Here is a 19,449-nt window from a genome sequence, read left to right as displayed (position 1 = left end):
AAAGGAATAACGCGAAATAAAAGATGTACTGACTGATAACGAGTTTTGACATGAAATTTCAGATTAAACACAACACGTCTTCCGAAAGTTCCCTGAGTCCGATAACTAGACATTAAAATTAAAATAAGAGCTCTTCATGAAACTAGAAACATCACCAACATCTAAATTTTGGAGAAGCCAGCACAAATGAAAGCAGAACCTGACTGCAGAAAGAACGTCAAGCCTTGAATCACGCCACCGCCGATCAAGAACCCAGTTCTGTGAACAGCCTTGTGATGATGGTGACCACATAAAACTAAAAGTCTCATGACACAAAGATGGACGTCCATGGGATAGACAACCAATAAAAAGCAAGACATTATTTTTAAAATAGCTTTCAATAGCATCAACCTGCTCGGTTCACTTGCCACCCTTCTTGGCAGCAGATTTGGTCACCTTGGCACCAGAGGGATCCTTCTTCTCCACGCTCTTGATCACACCCACAGCAACGGTCTGGCGCATGTCCCTCACAGCAAAACGACCAAGTGGAGGATACTCTGAGAAAGTCTCCACCACCATGGGCTTGGTGGGAATCATCTTAATCATACCAGCATCACCGTTCTTCAGGAACTTGGGCTCCTTCTCCAGTTCCTTACCAGACCGCCTGTCAATCTTGGTGAGGATCTCAGCAAACTTCACAGCAATGTGAGAGGTGTGGCAGTCAAGGACTGGAGCATAACCGTTTCCGATCTGTCCAGGATGGTTCATGATGATAACTTGGGAGGTGAAGTTGGCAGCTTCCCTGGCAGGATCGTCCTTGGAGTTTGAGGCAACAAAACCACGCTTCAGATCCTTAACAGCAACATTCTTAACATTGAACCCCACGTTGTCACCGGGAAGGGCCTCTTGCAGAGCCTCGTGGTGCATCTCAACAGACTTGACTTCAGTAGTCAGTCCAGTTGGACCGAATGTGACAACCATGCCGGGCTTGATGAAACCAGTTTCAACACGACCCACTGGGACAGTTCCGATACCACCGATCTTGTACACGTCCTGGAGTGGGAGACGGAGGGGCTTGTCTGAGGGCCTCTTTGGCTCCTGGATCTGGTCGAGGGCATCCAGGAGTGTTGGGCCCTTGTACCAGTCAAGGTTGGTGGACCTCTCAATCATGTTGTCACCCTCAAATCCAGAGATGGGGACAAAGGGAATCTTGTCGGGGTTGTAACCGACCTTCTTCAAGTAGGATGACACTTCCTTGACAATTTCATCATACCTTGCCTTGGAGTATTTTGGAGTGGTGGCATCCATCTTTTCCAAAAAGAACCAGCAAACATCAGTAGAAAGCAAAAAACAACTTACTACAAACATGCAACAGGAAAGAATTCAACGAAATATTAACCACACAGTTAACTTGAAGGAAGAAAAAATAAATATACCTTGTTGCAACAGCAGATCATTTGCTTCACACCCAGGGTAAAAGCAAGAAGAGCGTGCTCACGGGTCTGGCCATCCTTCGAGATACCAGCTTCGAAACCACCAGTGGTGGAATCAATGATAAGCACGGCACAGTCAGCCTGGGAAGTCCCGGTAATCATGTTCTTGATAAAGTCACGATGTCCAGGGGCATCAATGACAGTGCAGTAGTACTTGGTGGTCTCAAACTTCCACAAGGCAATATCAATGGTGATTCCACGCTCGCGCTCAGCCTTGAGCTTGTCCAGCACCCAGGCATACTTGAATGACCTCTTGTTCATCTCAGCAGCTTCCTTCTCGAACCTCTCGATGACACGCTTGTCAATACCTCCAAGCTTGTAGATCAAGTGACCAGTGGTGGTCGACTTTCCAGAGTCGACATGGCCGATGACCACGATGTTGATGTGCGACTTCTCTTTACCCATTATGAACTATTATACATAAAATAGAAACGTTAAACAAGAAGGCACCATAAAATCAACAACAAAATTAAATCAACAAGGCACTAAGAGCCCAAACCAATAATAAAATAAATATGGAAAAACATATACAGAGTTAGAACAAGAAGACCAGAAACCAGAATTTCACCAAATTAATGGATCTAAATAACAATCGAGGAAAACGAAATAAACCAAAATCAAGGGATATTTCTCTCACTAAAGATCATAATCACGGCGATTCATTTCTTAGATCTATATATCTATCAAACAAGAAAAAATCTCATGCAACAAGAATAGTTCAAATAAGGATTAAAAAGGGACTGTCCACGAAGTTTCAAACTTAGAACTCAACACTGAAACCGAGAAACACATAATAGGAAGACATAAATTAAGAAATCAACATAAATCTTAATAAAAAGACAGTAATCAACAAGTAATGATAATGCAATTCTTACGAAAACTATAATAGGAAACAGATAGGTGAAAGGGATCGAAGAATCCTACCTGGAGAGAGTTTTTGATTAAACCCTAGCCGCGGAAGAAGATATGATAGGCAAAAAGAACCAAAGGAAGGGGTGAGGGGAGCAGGGTAGGGTTTGTGGTATTTATATTACTAATGTTATAGTTTTAAATCCCAAAATGTCCTCGCTTTTCATTTGGAATCCCTAAAATATCCTCACGGTGCTTTTTCAACGAAGTCATATCCGAGACGCAGAAATGCACGTTTATATTTCGCAAGTTAATCATTGCCTCGGTTTTGTTTCACGCGCTATGGAAATGCGTGAGAGTGCTTGAGTCCACTTTCCAGTTTAAGGATTTGATAGGGTGTCGTGTCGTGTCGTGGTGAAAAATTAGAGAGAAACTTGCTGCCAAAGGCAGACAACAGGCGCAGCTGTTCTGTTCCGGACTTGATGTGGGATTTTATTTTTTATGGGCTAGACTTACTTGCTAGGTTGAAAAATAACTTGGTCCATTGGGCCTTTTTGGGTCAGGAAAGCCTTTAAGCTTCATTCTCTTGTCTATCTTTCTTCAAATTTTCGAATCTTTCGTGGCTTCCAAGGTTGAGTTAAAAATATTTACAACCGTTAAATCCACGATAAATATGTAATTAACTGAATTAATCATATGATTTCGGGTTGAAAACTCTATACTAATTGCTATGTTGTCCAACCTCATGGGTTTGTAGTAAAATCCAAATTCCGTGCTTCATCACTGTAAATAAGATATTGTTTGATAGACTAAACAAAATAATTTTGATGTGAAGTTGTTTAGTGTATTTTTGGATAATATAAAAAATAATTTTTATTTTTTTAAATTGATCTAATAGAGAATTTTTGTCCAGCTAAAAGAGATATAACCAATTTATCTAATCACATGTATAAAGATTAATTTAGTTGATCCTATTAATCTAAGAATAAAAATGATTGTTGTTATAGTGTTAAATTTTGATTATGGGCAAAACTATGATCACAACCAGCTTAATTATTACTCTAATCAATATAAAAATAAAAATAATTATTATTATAGTTTTAAAACTCGACTCAGAACATGGTATGGATCGCAGGTTGAGACTATTAATCGAGTTAATAAAATGATAGAATTAGTTATTATAGCTTTAAAAACAATTCAGGGTCATGAGCTAGGTTAACCATTAAACCTGTTCAATGCAAGAATTAAAGTAGTTATTGTTATAGTTTTAAATTTGACCTGAAAGTCGATTTCAGGCTAGGTTTAGGTCACAGATCAAGTTGACTATTGACGTGAGCTGGTGAAAAGATAAAAATAATTATTATTATAATTTTAAAAAAATAATTTGGAAGTTGATCCAATGCCAGACTCGAGTTACATGTTAGGTTGATCATTGGTTTGGGTTTGTGTAAGGATAAAAATGATTAATGTTATAGTTTTAAAACCCGACTTAAGAGTCAATTTGAAGTTAGGCAACGATAGATTATTGATCCGATCAACATAAAAATAAAAATAATTATTATTATAATTTTAAAACTTCTATTTGGAGGTCAACCCAGGGTTAAACTCAGGTCATAGATCAGGTTAATCATTGACCTGATCAATATAGTGATAAAAATCTTTATTATTGTAGTTTTAAAATCCAATTAAAAGATCAAACTAAGACAGGGCTCAAACCATGCACTGAGATAATCAACTTAGGTTAACCCAAAACAATGTAAGAATAAAAATAATTATTATTGTAGTTTTAAAATTTAATTTAAGGGTCAATCTAAGATAAAGCTCATGACATGATTTAGGAGTCAACTCGGGTTGATCTAAATTAAAAAAAAATTAATAATTAAAACAATTTTATTTTGAAAATAAAAATAGAAAAAGTTAATGAAAAATTCATGTTTTATTTTGTATTGATTCAAGTTTTTGACTATATCAAATCAGACTAATTATTCCTCTATTTTTCTTAAACTCTCTATTTTTTTTAATTTATTTTTTTAACTCATGATGATCTAGACCTTAAGTCGACTGAATCTCTGAGTATCTAGCAAATACAAAAATAAAACAAATTAATTAATCTAATCCAAAATACACCAAAAACAAAACAAAACAATTATTTATCTAATCAATATTATCCAACATTACAAGCACTACCTAAATGAGGTGATGGATAACAATGAATTTTACATGCTAAATGTTTTCATTCTGCGTATTCAAACTATTTAAAACCTCCATTTTTGACCCCTCAACTTGGATCGTTCTTGTTATCACACATAGTCACACAGGTGAAGCCCCGATCAAGAGAGCCATTGATTGCACCAACAATTCAAAGCATTATCAATTCGTCATATAGACACGTGTATCCATTGCCGGTCCATGTTGACTAGCTAATACAAAGATGTTTTACTTCTTGAGTCATAACCCTTTTTATCTCGTAAATCAACTATGTGGACGTCCCTCCACTACCCCGTAGCAATGAAGTCATGAACTTTCTGCTGGTGAAGACAACCCCAGTCAACATCTCCCCTTCAATTGCATGACTCAGTTCGTAGCAAGGCGAGGGGGGGAAAAAGGCTCTCAAACTCGGTGGATATAAATGTACTCCCATACGAAACATTAAGTTAAATTAATTGAAGAAAAGATAAACACATTTCCGCAACAAAACACAGTTCTTTTGAAGGGTGCAAGCAGCAGCTAAACAGCCGCCTCCTACATCTTGAACCTTAAGCCATAATCTTGGCGGACCTCACGTAGAGGCTATCAACAACCTTGCCAACATTGGAAATGGTCTCCAACGTAGCTGGGTAGATCGCATCTGTTTTTGGATCATCAAAAATGACGAGGCATCCAGCACCTTGGTCTAACGTCCCAGCAAATTTTTTATCCAGAATCATCTGAGATAGTTTCTTTTCCACGTGATCTATGGGCAGTTCAATCAGATCTGCAATGTGAGCAATCTCAACCCTTGAGAATGGCTCGATCAACCTGCAAAGGTTCTGCTCTAGTAGAGTGTCATATAGGGATGAGAGATGCCGATGAACAATTGGGTCTTCCTCTAGTTGGGCTTTAAAATCCCGAAGTGCAGTCTCAAAGAGCTTTAAGGAGCGTTTCGAATGAGCATCAGCAACAGCTTTCATTGCATCCAGCTCAGGACCCACATACCGTAGCCCTGCTTTGGATGATATTATTCCTGCAACATCATCAGCTTGACTCACCATTATTTTGCACAACAACATATACTTGAGGCTAAATACTGCTCGGGGATCTTCAAGAGCATTGAAAGCTTCAAATGCCTCGAAGAAGTAGCTGTAACCAGTTTTGTAATCCTTCTCTTCTGCATGAAGGATCCCGCTCTGCAAATCTATAGTACCCTGTTGAGCTGGAGGCACATAAATTGCATTGGCTGCTGTTCTTGCTGCTGTTAGTGCAGCCTTGGCTTTAGGGAGGTTTCTTAGAGAAAAGTGGAGCTTACTCTCCAGCAAGTCTATGTCCACAAGAAGAAGCTTGTCATCCAATCTTCTCACCTCCTTGATCAGGCCAGAAAGCAGGTTTAATGCTTCTGAATACTCTTTACTTTCCATCAAAAGGGCTGCCAGTCTTGCTTCAACTCGCTGCCGAAGAAAAGTTCGCTTCTCAGCACGGGTCCACTGCACCATCTCTTTGCACAGAGAAATCTGGAGATCAGAAGTGCCTGGTATTTTAGCTACTGCATCAATTATCCCACGAACAATTTTTGCAGTTTTTGCCTTGGGAATCAATGCAAAAAAGGGCCTCAACTGGGTCAGAAGGCTTCGAAGCTCCTCAGCCCGGTTCTCCTGTCTAAGAAGATCTGAGAGATTCGTGATGGACTGTTCCTTAATCCTGAGGGATTCAGGAGAAGATGATGGGCTCTCTAGTATGCGGTAAAAGATTGAGATGGATTCAGATGGATTTTTCGCCTCTAAAGCCTGAGCAATTGAATCCGTAGTTGCAGGGAGATGCGAGGTTGACATGGCTAATGTTTTGAAATATCAAAGTCCTGCAAAATGAAAATTCATTTGATATGTGCCCTTGTGTCGAGCAATGAAAAAATGATGGTAAAGAATAAAAGTGTGCATATGCCCCAAGAAGAACTGCTTGCAAGACATCCATCTAGAGTCTAGACAACAACACATAGTGAATACAAAGGAAAGATTCCTGGCAGTAGCTACCTATACCAACAACATAATAGTGTAAAGACCTTTTGCTGCACCAGATTCTGATTATTGTCTCCATTACAACCAATAACATCAGAGCTCACAACACCATTTCATGCCACAAAAAAGAGAAAAAAACCAAAAAAATCACGAAATCATTATTTCTAAAACCACTGATCTTAAGCAGCCAATTTTTAACACTCAATGGGTATCAAAATTTATCAAATTAGTATCCTTAGTTTCTTTTATATGGAATCCTTAATTATTGTCTTACATTATCTTTGGCTTTTTTAGACAAAGTATTCATATAATTCTACACAAATTATACTAGGAGGTTTTCTCAATTAGGCTACCAAAAACAATATAGAGAAACAGATAGACTAACTAGCTTAGAAACTAGGATGGTTGGCAGTATTTCCAGGGAAATAAAAATTCATGTTCAATGAGGCTGTTTCTATTCCATACCTAGGGGCATATGAGGATAGCACAGCATTCGAAGAGATGAGTAGCAGATGATACTGTTGGAGTTAAAGTGCTTAAGATGATACACACATGGCTATCAAACTTGCGATTTAAAAGCAGTTCAAACAACTCAACGAACAAAAATAGGACCCACATAAAATCATACAGCAATTATGCCCCAGCAAGATGGGATGGTGGAAATCACTTTTTTATCATGTTTTCACTAATTCTAAATTTGCAGCTTCTCATTAAGGGAGACATGCAACAGTAGTTTCTCTCCTTGTGTAGTGGCTAGGCTTTCCAGATGTGAGAATGTGTGGCAATGAATGTGCCATGATACCCACTTTTACTAAAATCACAAGGCAAGCATTAAAGGGAAGCTCAATCACTTCCTGACATTTATTTTTTCTCCCTCCACTCTGTTTTCCACTCTGTTTTACATGCCCCCGTACAGATGAATCTCACATACAGGCTTTAACCAACCGAACCCTAGTTCCCCCAATAGTTCGACAAATAACAACTTAATTGATCAACCAACTTAAAATTCCAGTCTGTAATAATCAACACACTCAACCCCCTAACAGATCATGACTAACGCCCTACATTCAAATCGTACTCAGCAGAGATGCCAAAGGAGCAAAAAACACCGCATATGTCTAGCAGACTGGTTTGGTTGAGCCAAGTACTACCGATGGAAGCGTTAAGCTAACTAGAGGCACACTTAAACTGTCAGTGTCTAATCAACACAAAACTGTCATCAATTAATACTGAAACCAAGCCCCTGTTCCGCAAAAACAAAAATATTAACAGTTTTGATGCAGATCCAAAAAACAGATAGCCAATGAAAATACGAAACTACTCTGAAAAAAAAGTTTAATCTTCATCCGGGCCACATTTAGAAGGTAACCTAATTCGTGCAAAAAATCAGAGATACAGCAAGAAAAAGTTCATAGATGGAAATGATTGATGCAAAGAGAGAAACCACGTGGATTGTAAGAAGTGGAACGTACCTGTGAACAGAAGAGACCGAGCTTGCTGCTGGAGTAGATCGCGTCCGTCTGCTTTTCCTGCCTGTGTTGACGAGGTGGGAAGGGGGTGAAGCAAAGTGAAGTCTCCGATGTTTTATTGTGTGCCCCTTTATTTGGGATGACTTGTTGCGTGGGCAAACTCTTCAGCTGTACTTGGACCTGAAGCCCAAGAATTTTTAGGCCCGTTGTAAATAAGAGGTTCCGATTCGTTTTCAACACGAGCAAATTGCAATAATTTGAGAATATATAAAAACCGGGTGTACAAGCTCAAGTGTCCCTCTATTTACTTAATTTATTTAATGTGGTCCTCCATCAATTTTTTTTTATGAGGCCCTTCTATTTGTGCATAGTTACTCAAGGCACTAACAACAAACTACTTCACACTTAAAATCAGCATTAAAACCGAAACGCATATAACAAATCTTCGGTTAATAAGTAAAAAAAATAACAAAATTTTAATCAGACAACGGTAATTAACAAAATAAATATTCTATTTATACTTTAAGGTTCTCTCTCTCTCTTTTTTGTTATTACTAGCACGACGCCCATGTTGCGAATGCAATTTTTTCCTTTTCTAATTTTCTTAACAGCGGCACTGATTAACCGAGAAAACCTCCAGGGCACTCCCCCATCCCGGTCAAATTCAGTCGCATGGACAAATTACTGCTGTTCGGAAAACCAGACACTGCAGAGAGAAAAATAAGCTTCGAAATCGTATCTGCAGCTACAAAGATTGTTCTGCGGCACATGGGCATGCCATCGCAACAATCAAACACAGAACGAACATCCCAAAAAATAACACAAACCAACCTAGATGGTCATCTAAAACTGGTGGCTTCGAGAAGATGCGTTACAATTTTTTCTTGCCCAAAATTCAGCTATTTAAGACAAGGTTAGAAGAACACTCCAGCTATACATGTCATTGTTCAGCCTATAGCATTTCATAAAATCCTTCTGCGCCGATGTTCATTTCACAAGCATCGTCATGTGATGAAGAAAATAGCTGAATCATGGACGTTGTATAATTCACCACCTTGAATTTACCAATATAAATGTTTGTGTGTGTGTGTTTCTTTTTGCACGGCAAAGGCTGGTATTAAACCCCTTTTGCCATCTCTCCGTGCTCAACCTCAAAACTACCAGAGAAATAACATCTGAATGCCCGACTTGTCTGCATTTTTTATCAAACAAACGATTTAAATTTGATGATCTGATAAATATCCATGACGGCAAAATTCACTAATCAAAGCAGCCCCAAGGTAAGATGTTAGAACAAAATTCCCACAAATCATATTAAGGGCCACTGCTTCCTCCGGCAAAATCCCATACAAGCCTACAGCTGACTTCTCAAAAAAAAAAAAACAAACACGTGTTAGCCATGCAATGAACCGGCCTCTTTCACTGTTCAATGCAGTCTGCTTGCTTACTGTTGGGTTCGGTGATAACCTGGAATCATATAGCATGCCTTCCAGTATTACAACGTCGCAGTTCCCAAATATGGAAATCGAATTTAACCAATTCAAGCAATGAAGGGCAATCTGCCCCACTTTCTGTTGGTTATTCATCTCCTTCCACATTCATCTGGAGATCAATATAAGATTTTTGCAGCACAACCTCTATCCCATTTTTTTCACCCTATCAACATGGCACAGCAATAAATGTTTTCCCCTCATCACTCATCATCCTGTCTTATCCCATGGCTTCACTGGTTGCCACAAACAGAGAATATAAGCAAATTTCTCCAGCTGTCTGTAACTCCCTGAAAGAGAGCAGATTTATTGTTTTACTTTTTCTGTCAAAGAAGGCTGCCAATAATGTCTAGGATTAACAAACACTGAAAGACATGCAATTTTCATTCCCTTTTTCAGACTGATAATAGCAGTTAAAGAACTCACAAAGACAAGATAGTGTCTGACCTGACAAATCTTCGGCGCCACGATTTGATAATGGATCAAAATAGGGTACCTAAAAGCAGAGAGAGAAGGGGGGCAGGGGATGGATAGCATTAGATGCTCTGTATAAACTTCTTTTTTTTACAAGTCTATCAAAGACAGTAGGCACATTAATAAGCATCCAAACTATTCTGTTAGCACTAGCAACAGATTCAATCCCATCACATAAAGGTTTCTTATTCAATACAATTTCACAACTATTGCTGGTTGTCAGAAGCGTAACTATAATGTGCCTCGAGCTTCAATCATTTTATCAAAATGTCAATATTCTATTCATCTTTAGACAAGGTTATCATCAAAGGACTACAGCTGAAAGATAACATGAAAAGCCAGAAATTCTAGTAAAAGAACAATAAATAAATGGAAGCACACTCCATTTCAAAATTCTCATAATCAATTTTTCTTTGGCTATATTAGCCATTCTATTGTAAAATCTTTTACCTAGCATTACAGATCTTTTATTTTAGTATCTATGAAGTATAATACTTTGACCCAATATTAAGCTTACAACACCTACACATCACACGTGTTCACATATTAACATACGCAGAGGCACATGCATATAAAATATAGAAGCTAAAAGCCATGATGCATCAATCAACATCGATATTTAAAATGGTAAATATATGATTGACACTCACCATTAAATAAAGCAGATCTGTTACTGCTGTAAAATCAGGTGGCACGTCAGTGTCAATCCAATAGGCTTCACATGCACATGCTAGAAAAAAATTACTTGCTTCCTTCTCTAGAAAAAAGACTAAATGACACGAATAAGGAGAATCGTGTTGGCAGCTATTAGCCTTCCAGATGAATCAAACAAAGTCCAAGCCTTCTTGTTGGTCAACATCTATTGAGAATAAACACGTTGTCTCACCGACCGTGGCTGGCGAGGAAATGAGAAAGGGCCATCTGAAATTTTCTTGTTATATTTCCCATTAGACCTAGCTTCATCATTTAGAGCTGCAACTGAAGTAGCTGCAAAGGCCCCAAAGTCAAACACCTTACCATAAACCAGAAATGATTAATGATCTAACATACATGAGTGTGTCACTGTGCACACAACCACAAAACAAAAGGCATCTACATTATAGCTCACAAAATTATATAGCATGCATGAAGTTGACATAACTGCTGCCATAATCCTGATTTAGACCAAAATGCATCTACAAGAGGAGAAAGTGATCAAGTTCATATATTAGTAACTGGTTTTAAAAGTCTAGTTAATGATCACTCATGAAACTTCAAGAAAAAGCTTGATAGCAGATATGGCACCACTTGAGATCCCATGACCTGATCTTACTTAAAATATGTTAACAATATCATTGGCAAAAAAAAAAAAAACAAGGGCGATGAGAATCCCCATGTGAGCACTTTTCAATTGTCACATTCCATTATGATTTAACAAATTGGCATAGATACCAATTCAGGACCCTAAAGAAATCAAAGATAAGTTTTTCTTGATCCCATAATCATCTAGCCCTCTAAGATACATCTTTGAAACAAACTTGTAAAAGAGAAAATTATAGAAATTCTGAAATGTTGGAAATTTAACAGGGATTTTAATCAGTTGGAATATAAAGCAATGGCATTACCATCTAGTCTAAATTATTGCTTAAAACAAAGTAAGAATATCAATCAAGCACCTTGATTTAATCCTAACTGGTTCCTCAAATCTACCCCATCTCTGGCAGCACGGTGCGGTCGATCCATGGTGTGACCGCCAAAACTTTCATTGGTGCTGCCAAGCCTAAGGGAAATCCAATCCTCAGTAGGGACAGGAGTAGATACAGGAGGCTGGCGTACCAAGTCAGGCTGCACATGTTGAGTTGGGAGAAATGTTTGTAATGAGGGGTCCTCACTAACAAATCTCATTGGATTATCAACCAAGCCAACATCCATATCAACATTGGAATCACAGGCCAATGAATCTGGGACTTCACTGCCAGAAGTTATAGTTGGCGTTGATGCCAATGTGCTACCATTCATTGGAGCAGCACAACTAATGGAAGAATGCTCCAGATCAATAAAAGCATCTGATACATCTGAGTCTGTATTAAACAGTTGGAAATGGGCACCAGCTTGAGTACCAGAAGAATAGGACCAGCTGGACATCCCAACATCATTCACACCTGTATCAAAGAGATCAAAACAAGAATCAGCACCTACATCAAGTGCTAGATCTTCCAAGTATGAGTCTGCTATTCCAGGATTGGCAACCAATGAAGAACAACTCCCATCTACTGGGCAAGTACCATAGACGGTTTCAGGAGGAACTAAATTGACAATCTCTTCATCAGAATCGCTAAGAACAATGATGTCAACATTCCCTGATGGCACAAAACTACCATTGTTTATTGCAAGTGTTGGGTCAAAATAATGACAAATAGAGTTGATATCATTGACATTACTGGGAGATATTTCAACATGCCCACTGTAATCCTGGTTTATAGTCGGGTCCTCTTCGTATTTGCTACTTCCAGTGGTGCTACTGCTCATTGTTTTTGTCCTTTGCTCCTGATTCACAAAATTTCCCTCAATTTGATTCTTCGAGGAACAAGAGGCAAGCTGATGTTTTCTTCCTTGCATCATTCCACCGAGATTACTCTTATTTCCAATTTCAGGACTACCATGTGCTTTCAAGCCATCTCCCTTCTCAATCTGCCTTGAAATTTCATAACAGGAAGTAACTTCATCCATAAAAGCACAAAGAGAACCATCAGGAAAATGCCATTGCCCAAGATCACCAATCTCAACTTTGGTCTTCACAGTCCAGGAACCATCAGGCTTCACCTCAATCTCAGTTATGTCTTCTTCACAATCACCCATCTATACCAATAAGCATACATACACTTGCTCTTGTTAATCTTTTGATGGCAATTTAACTAGTACAAAAAAATTTAAGATATTAAGTGTAGGAACTACCATTGTCGTAATGCGGTTGAAGTAAGGATCAATGACAATATCCTCCAAGGAGTAGTTTTTAAGACAAATGGGACACTGCCACTGCAATTGCAGAACACTTCTTACTTAGATGTATAAACTTGTGAATTAAATACAAAGCACAAATCATTATGATAGATCACTTGCCTTGCGCGAGCGTTGATTTAGTTTCACAAAAGTTTCAAGATCAAAACAGCCCATGTGAACACAAGGTTTAAATCTGCCAGCAATCTTCATTCTAGAGCCACTCATCTACCATATAGACAAGTTCAGTAAAAAAAAAATACTGATGAACCCCAAACCGCAAGAAAAAAATGTACAATGAAATGTATGTTATTCTCAATCACCAATTTTAATAGAAATGGTCTTCCCATTGAACCAATTTTGTGTGCCATATTTACAAACTATAACAACATGTTAACAATGGATAAGACAGAAAAAGATATTCTGACTTTTTATAAACAATTGTTATCCTACCAAAACACAAACATCATGATGCACAAAGAATGCACCAGATACCCACCCTTGGAATTATGCTAGATCAAAAGACAAATGAATCTTCTGCAAATAATCACAAAAAGTATCCATATCATGGCCAAATGAAACTTCATGGCATGTGCTAAATACATTGAGGAACAGAAATACAGAAAAGACAAGTCTTTACTCACAGGACAGCGGAGATTAACAGTAATTGCTTCTGCAATCACCTCCAGATCGCTATCACTATCTTCGTTTGAGGGACCCATCCCACCACCAATGCAACGACAAACACGAGCAAGTGCATCTTCAAAAGGCTCACCATCTTTAGGAATCAGGTTGAGAACCTTTGGTAGTAAATTGGCCAGTACAGGAAAATCATTTAGTGACATATAACTCAGAACACAGTGTTTCAATGGATCTAAGAGTGAGAGGAAGAGCAGATGAGTGCAAACAAATATATCCAAAACAAAATTAAGAAGCTTAAGGAAGACCATTTTTATTAAGCCACTGGTGTGCTATACTTTGTTTGCAGGCAAACAAAGCTGGCAGTAATATAATGTTCCAACAAAATTGATTCTAATGGACATAGCGATCAAAGAGATGAGAAATTCATTTGTCCCAACAAGAAAATCATATGAAAGAAAGGTGGGAATACCTGTTCAACTGTTTGTCGCTTTACGAGTCTAATGCCAAAGCAGAAAGCACGAGAATCACATCCAGATAAAGAAACTCTATTGATTCCCTCTCCAATGCATGATTTGATCTGATATCAGGAGCAAAAATGTTAAGTTCCATTATGCATGTAATGAATGAACGCAAGAATTTAACTCTAGCACTGTATCTAATCAAATACAAAGATACATAAGAAAAAGGACACAAATAATGATGTGTAGGATATTAACACTTAAAATCATCTTATGAAAAGAGAAGAGGGAACAGACTCACTAGGGCACCATCATCACGGCCACTAGCACCCAGAGATTGTGATCCCGGTCTATTAAGCGTTCTCACAGGCATACCTGCATGTAAAGAATGTAGAATTGTCAACTGGGATTTTGCATGCTGTTTGAAAGACGGGCAAAACAATATCCTAGATATAAGACTTCTGGATATCAACTCTATAGGCTTGTCAGCCAGCACATTAATACAAAATAAACCCACTCGCTTGAGTCCGAGCAATGGGCATACTCAGCAAACAATCCCAGAACACCTATTTGGCCTCTTTTGCATAGCAAATATCAGACCCTTTGAAAGGTTCTTTAGGCAACAAGCTTAGCAGACCAAGTTATTGTGAAAGGTACTAAATCTTCTCTGTTAAATAAATACATAATCATTCACTAGCCACCTTATGACCTTAACCTAACCAAAATTAATTGTTTGAGCCAAGGTGCTGTGCCTGATAAACCCTATCACGATAATAAGTTCCTAATGTAATGCATCCACATTTATCAGTTATTGTTTATGATAAAACACTAGTTAGTCTAAGGATTCTACCCAAGAGAGAACCCTCATGGGTAGCAACAGCACCATGCAATCCGTCCACTTCATGGCCAAGGAAAGCCTAGCAATTATTGAGTTATTAAACATTATAAGCCTGCCTTGAGGACAGCCCTGATGCTTAACCGAAGTTTCGCCAGCATAAATTAGTGTAACAAAAGAAATTGTTCAGCTCATACAGATGATTCTATAACACCTGAGAAAGGTCATGAAGCTGCTGGTGTGCCAATTAATGCATAATGGAAAAAGATCAAGTTTGCATACCATTAACCTGTAAATCTGCATGCAGAGGCCACTGCATCCTAAACAAAACTTTATCGTTGAGAAGCATGCACCAAGCCTACATGAAAATAGCTTCAGAGTGTAAATTTATCTGTATGCAAAGAACTCTGGATGCACGACCCTGTTTTTTTCAATAGTGAACATTCTGAAATCAATACACCATTCAAAAAAAAACCAACCTGAGCGTCATATTCACAATTCTTTAGCAGGTGTTGATCTGATCTTGTCAACTGAAATGTTGTTTCCACATTCTGCAATGTGTTATTACTGAAGAACATTGAAAAAGATCAGAATATAATAGATTGCAAAAACACATGAACGAATAAACTGAGAAAACAAGGGAGGTAAAATTGGCATGTGAAAAAAAAGGAGCCACAACCAAATAAACAGCATTGCAAAATTATAGTGATAATGCTAATAAAATCAATTCCATGGCTCATTACTTTTTGTAAAGTGCTAGGCTTAAGTGACTTTCTATTATTTTCCCACTAATGTTTCTTTGATTAATGATTAGATAACATAAATTTCCCCCATTACCAATCCCTCTACATGGTTGCAGCACTTTAGTCTAAAGTTGTTGGGGGAGAGGGAAGGAGGGAGGGAACTCACCCATCCATTGAAATATTTGAACTCGGTAACTTCACAGGAAATAATAAATGTGCCAGAGTAACCCAGAACCTGTCCACAGGAAAATGTTAAATAGCAGTACCCTTTGTTTGCAAATCATATCTAAAGAAAACGAAAGTAAAAGGTTGGAAACAACCATGAATCATAAACATTAATCCATAGCACCTATGGATAATGGTCATGCATCAATTCTTACAAAGGAATCAGTATGGTCAAACAAAAAATAAAATGAGGATCAACTTCATCAATTGCTGGAAAGAGGTAACATGACAGGTGAACTTCAGTCAATACTGACTCAATAAGCATATAAACTAGCTGCATTCTAATTTTCTCAACTGAGCAGACTCAATTCTACAACCAAAATCTAATATAAAGTAACAAGGTCCATTGGCATATCCAATACAATCATTCACACTAAATCTGAAATGCACAATATTAAAATGGTGTTTGATGGGCTTTCTGACCAACTCAAAGTATGTTCTTTCTTTATAGTCACCACTGCTAAATATTTGTATCAGATGTTTAGACTCACTTCTAAAGTTGAAGTTCTTTAAAATCCTCAAATAAAAAACAGCCATAAAACACGCAAATCAGTACTCATTTTCGGTTATATCACTTAGATTAATACATGCATGTGAATGTGCCTCTGTAGATATACATTTATATGAAACTAACACGCATGTGGAACATGCAAAGATCCACAAAAAGAAGATCAGTGGTCCACTAGGAATTTCTCATGGTAAATTATCATGTCACAAGTGAAAACAGCTCCTGAACAAATCTCGGTCCTGTGACATCCAAACACTTGGCTTAAAGCTGATAATATATGCAAAGGCACACATGTTTGAAATAATAGTTTGCATACCTTTTTGGTTTTATTATACCATTTTGTTCTGTGAAAATGGAGACACTTTTTGCTAGGTGAAAATAAAGAGTATATTCACTTCACATTCTATCTCAGAACTACTATTTAGTTTAGAAACGTTGAAAGCAATAATTAAATATAACGAGTTCAAAGTCACATCGATATACAGAACAATCATGATCTTATGATAAACAAATATAGGGAAGAACAACCACTGTGGGCCCAAATTCATTTACATGTACATACATATTTGAAGACGCTAAGCATGCATAAGAGGAAAAAATGATGAAGCTCGTAATTAACAGACTAATTAGACATGATTCCTTGGGAATATACATATATGACTACAAAATAATGACTATAAAATACATACGGATCTGCTCGTTCAATTCGACATGTTCCACAGTAAAATACAGGTGGATGTTCACTCTCCATAGGGATCTCTGTAAAAATGACACAACTAATATGTTGCTGTACTTGACATTTTGAATCTATACACTGCAAATAGAAAAGGCCTCGGTGAGAATTCGAAACAAGACTCCACACTTTTACAAGGGAAGCAGTAATAAAATAATCAGGGCATTGCAAATGCTCCAATCCTAAGGTTAAGCGTAAGACATTCAACTTCAGAGTTACTTTCTCTTCCTGCTAAAGCTCAAAGATAATAACATAGAACTATATCTAAAACGAAGTATGACTACAGAGTTCTTCCACAGTTCATCCAACTCAGAATAGAATATGACCACTATGTTTGACCTGACCTGTATCATGAACTCGGTAGCCAGCGAACTTCCACAAGGACAACGAATCATCTTCCCTGGTGTATTGAAATCTTCAACTTCTTCTGTGGCACTCATAATATCTAAGCCATTTGAAGCCCTGGCTGCTAAATCTGATGCATCCATTAACTGCATTTTTCTGGGTAAAATAATTGGTTTAACACACAACATGTGAACAAAAAATAAGGGGAAACAACACTATTTTCCAGTAAGTAGACGGGTAAAATATAGTTTTAGAAGACACGCTGCAGAACAACTGTCAGGATTTCATGAACATAACATGAAAATAGAAAAAAGCACCTGTAAGCATCATCAATTATTTTCAATACAGCTTCCTTTCCAATCTGTTTTTTCCTTGCTAAGCGGCGAGCAGAGCAAACTGCACAAAGTTTTCACCCATGTATAGCAACATTTATCAAGTTGAGTTAAACTCTGTCAAGGCATGTAAACAAAGAGTTATGACTTTGATTCTAAACAAGAGAGAACCAATTCTTGACAGTAGAAGGGAATATTCAATTTCCTACAAAGGCACAAAAAACACATCTGGAGATAAAAAAGACAAAACCCACAGGCTGATTCCCCTGTTGATGGACACCGGTCTTGACTATCAGTACCAAAGGTGAACAATAACATTCTATTGAAGACAACAAAATTCTATGGTAACTCACTTTCATCGTCCGAAAGCAAACCTATAACTCTGTCCATTAGATCCTGCACAGAAAGAAAAATAAATACCAGAGAAAACAATCGTGATTAAAAATGCAGGGAAAAAGAAAGAGAGAGACCGTGCATAATTATCGAGCCAACAAGTTAGAGATAAAATAAAATTTTCATAGAATAAAAAGCCTGCAAATCTTTGCACAAACAGTTACAGAATAAAGGCAAAAAAAAAAAAAATGACAAGAGAAAAGCAGAATACCTGCTTCTTCCCTTGCTTTGAAAGACCCAGCAGAGATAAAATCTCCTTAAGCTCTTTAATTCTAAAATATGCCAACTTTTCCTACAAGTTAAGCATATAAACATCATTAGCACACTTACATACATGCATGCATACATCCACACATACACATACACGCACGCATGTATAAAATAACAAAATAAAATTCATTTCGATCACAAATATTTGTCAGCTCGAAATTAACATTCAAACAAACCACACTTAATCCAAGCTAAAAAGCAAACACAGTGATTATCATACTAAACTAGTAAATTACTAATTACCTTGCAGCTAGCCATCGAATCCATCTCCATTGGCACAAAAAACTCTTAAAAACAACAACAAAACCTCACGATTCAGCCCCCAAACCATGAAATCACTAAAAAAAAAAAGGGATAGTTAAAACAAATTGACTTACCTTGACTAGAAATTGAAAGGAACAGGAAACTTGGCCCTGATTATGCTAAGCTAGGGTCTCTAGTCTAGTGATCGGTAAAGGGTGATGACTTTATAATGTTTAGAGTTAGGGAGAGGAAGGAGATTGGTCTTCAATTTGCAGTGACAAATGGTTCAGGTGGTTGCCGGATACAAGAAGAGCGGATTTGAAACGCTTATAAATATCATGTTTTGGAGTTGGGGTATAAGTCCGGGATGGGATTTGCTGCATGCAGGAGTAGCGACCGAGGGTGGCGTGGAGGTATGTGATTTGTGCATAATTTGTTCGCAAATGACTGCGCGACAGCTCGCCGGGATTTGTGAGTTTGGCGAGAGAGTACGAGAAAGATTAAAAAAACATTTTCGTGGATTCTGCTGACGTTGGCAGTGTCTTTTCGGCGTGGCAGCCAAGTATTGTACTATCGGTTTGCATTGACTCGTGGCTCAACTGCCGATGTAAATTTAGTATTAGGTGAGATACCTTTTTCATTTGCCCTCTCACGACTCTCCAGTCTTCGGTTGTAAATTTAATTTCCAGCGTTTTCATTTTATATTTTATAATAATTAACAGTAGCATTAAAACAAGGATTAACATCTCAAGGCGCCGCACCTTTATATCGGCTTGTTATACAC

At 37.8% G+C, this 19,449-nt stretch overlaps 3 protein-coding genes across 6 annotated transcripts; all 3 read right to left on the bottom strand.

Annotated features, from left to right (window-relative positions):
• Positions 1–19: 19 nt before the first annotated feature.
• On the bottom strand, positions 20–2,504 carry LOC105130803 (elongation factor 1-alpha-like). Its single transcript, XM_011033481.1, has 3 exons — positions 2,397–2,504; positions 1,416–1,883; positions 20–1,287 (listed from the first exon to the last, which is right to left on the bottom strand). The coding sequence occupies exons 2-3, from the start codon at positions 1,875–1,877 to the stop codon at positions 400–402; spliced, it is 1,350 nt and encodes a 449-aa protein (XP_011031783.1). The 5' UTR covers positions 1,878–1,883; positions 2,397–2,504; the 3' UTR covers positions 20–399.
• A 2,425-nt stretch (positions 2,505–4,929) lies between these two features.
• LOC105130802 (26S proteasome non-ATPase regulatory subunit 11 homolog) lies at positions 4,930–8,104 on the bottom strand. The gene is made up of 2 exons (XM_011033480.1): positions 8,002–8,104; positions 4,930–6,372 (listed from the first exon to the last, which is right to left on the bottom strand). Exon 2 carries the CDS (start codon positions 6,344–6,346, stop codon positions 5,078–5,080), a length of 1,269 nt encoding a protein of 422 aa, XP_011031782.1. The 5' UTR covers positions 6,347–6,372; positions 8,002–8,104; the 3' UTR covers positions 4,930–5,077.
• A 537-nt stretch (positions 8,105–8,641) lies between these two features.
• Positions 8,642–18,984, bottom strand: LOC105130801 (E3 SUMO-protein ligase SIZ1-like). 4 transcript variants are annotated; one of them, XM_011033477.1, is made up of 19 exons: positions 18,800–18,984; positions 18,666–18,709; positions 18,364–18,444; positions 18,113–18,155; positions 17,745–17,823; positions 17,427–17,583; positions 17,039–17,163; positions 15,783–15,851; positions 15,353–15,440; positions 15,156–15,231; positions 14,340–14,413; positions 14,050–14,157; positions 13,583–13,738; positions 13,062–13,166; positions 12,897–12,977; positions 11,618–12,800; positions 10,613–10,949; positions 9,915–9,984; positions 8,642–9,778 (listed from the first exon to the last, which is right to left on the bottom strand). In XM_011033477.1, the coding sequence occupies exons 2-17, from the start codon at positions 18,693–18,695 to the stop codon at positions 10,822–10,824; spliced, it is 2,583 nt and encodes an 860-aa protein (XP_011031779.1). In that variant the 5' UTR covers positions 18,696–18,709; positions 18,800–18,984; the 3' UTR covers positions 8,642–9,778; positions 9,915–9,984; positions 10,613–10,821. The 4 variants fall into 4 exon arrangements, with proteins under 4 accessions (XP_011031779.1, XP_011031777.1, XP_011031781.1 ...); XM_011033475.1 differs by having other exon boundaries at positions 9,936–9,984; XM_011033479.1 differs by lacking the exons at positions 18,364–18,444; positions 18,666–18,709; positions 18,800–18,984 and having other exon boundaries at positions 9,936–9,984; positions 17,745–17,876; positions 18,113–18,146.
• Positions 18,985–19,449: the final 465 nt, after the last annotated feature.

The sequence above is a fragment of the Populus euphratica genome, unplaced genomic scaffold, assembly GCF_000495115.2.
Source record: "Populus euphratica unplaced genomic scaffold, PopEup_1.0 scaffold29.1, whole genome shotgun sequence".
NCBI lineage: Eukaryota > Viridiplantae > Streptophyta > Magnoliopsida > Malpighiales > Salicaceae > Populus > Populus euphratica.
Note: the sequence above shows the minus strand (reverse complement) of the source record. Positions and strands in the feature narration are given on the sequence as shown.

Coding starts and splice junctions, on each gene's coding strand:
- LOC105130803 (XM_011033481.1), bottom strand. CDS start 1,877: ATGGGTAAAGAGAAGTCGCACATCAACATCGTGGTCATCGGCCATGTC. Junction 1,288..1,415: donor TGATCTGCTGTTGCAACAAG/GTATATTTATTT, acceptor TTTTTGGAAAAG/ATGGATGCCACCACTCCAAA.
- LOC105130802 (XM_011033480.1), bottom strand. CDS start 6,346: ATGTCAACCTCGCATCTCCCTGCAACTACGGATTCAATTGCTCAGGCT.
- LOC105130801 (XM_011033477.1), bottom strand. CDS start 18,695: ATGGAGATGGATTCGATGGCTAGCTGCAAG. Junction 13,739..14,049: donor AGCGACAAACAGTTGAACAG/GTATTCCCACCT, acceptor TTACTACCAAAG/GTTCTCAACCTGATTCCTAA. Junction 12,801..12,896: donor TCAACCGCATTACGACAATG/GTAGTTCCTACA, acceptor TTATTGGTATAG/ATGGGTGATTGTGAAGAAGA.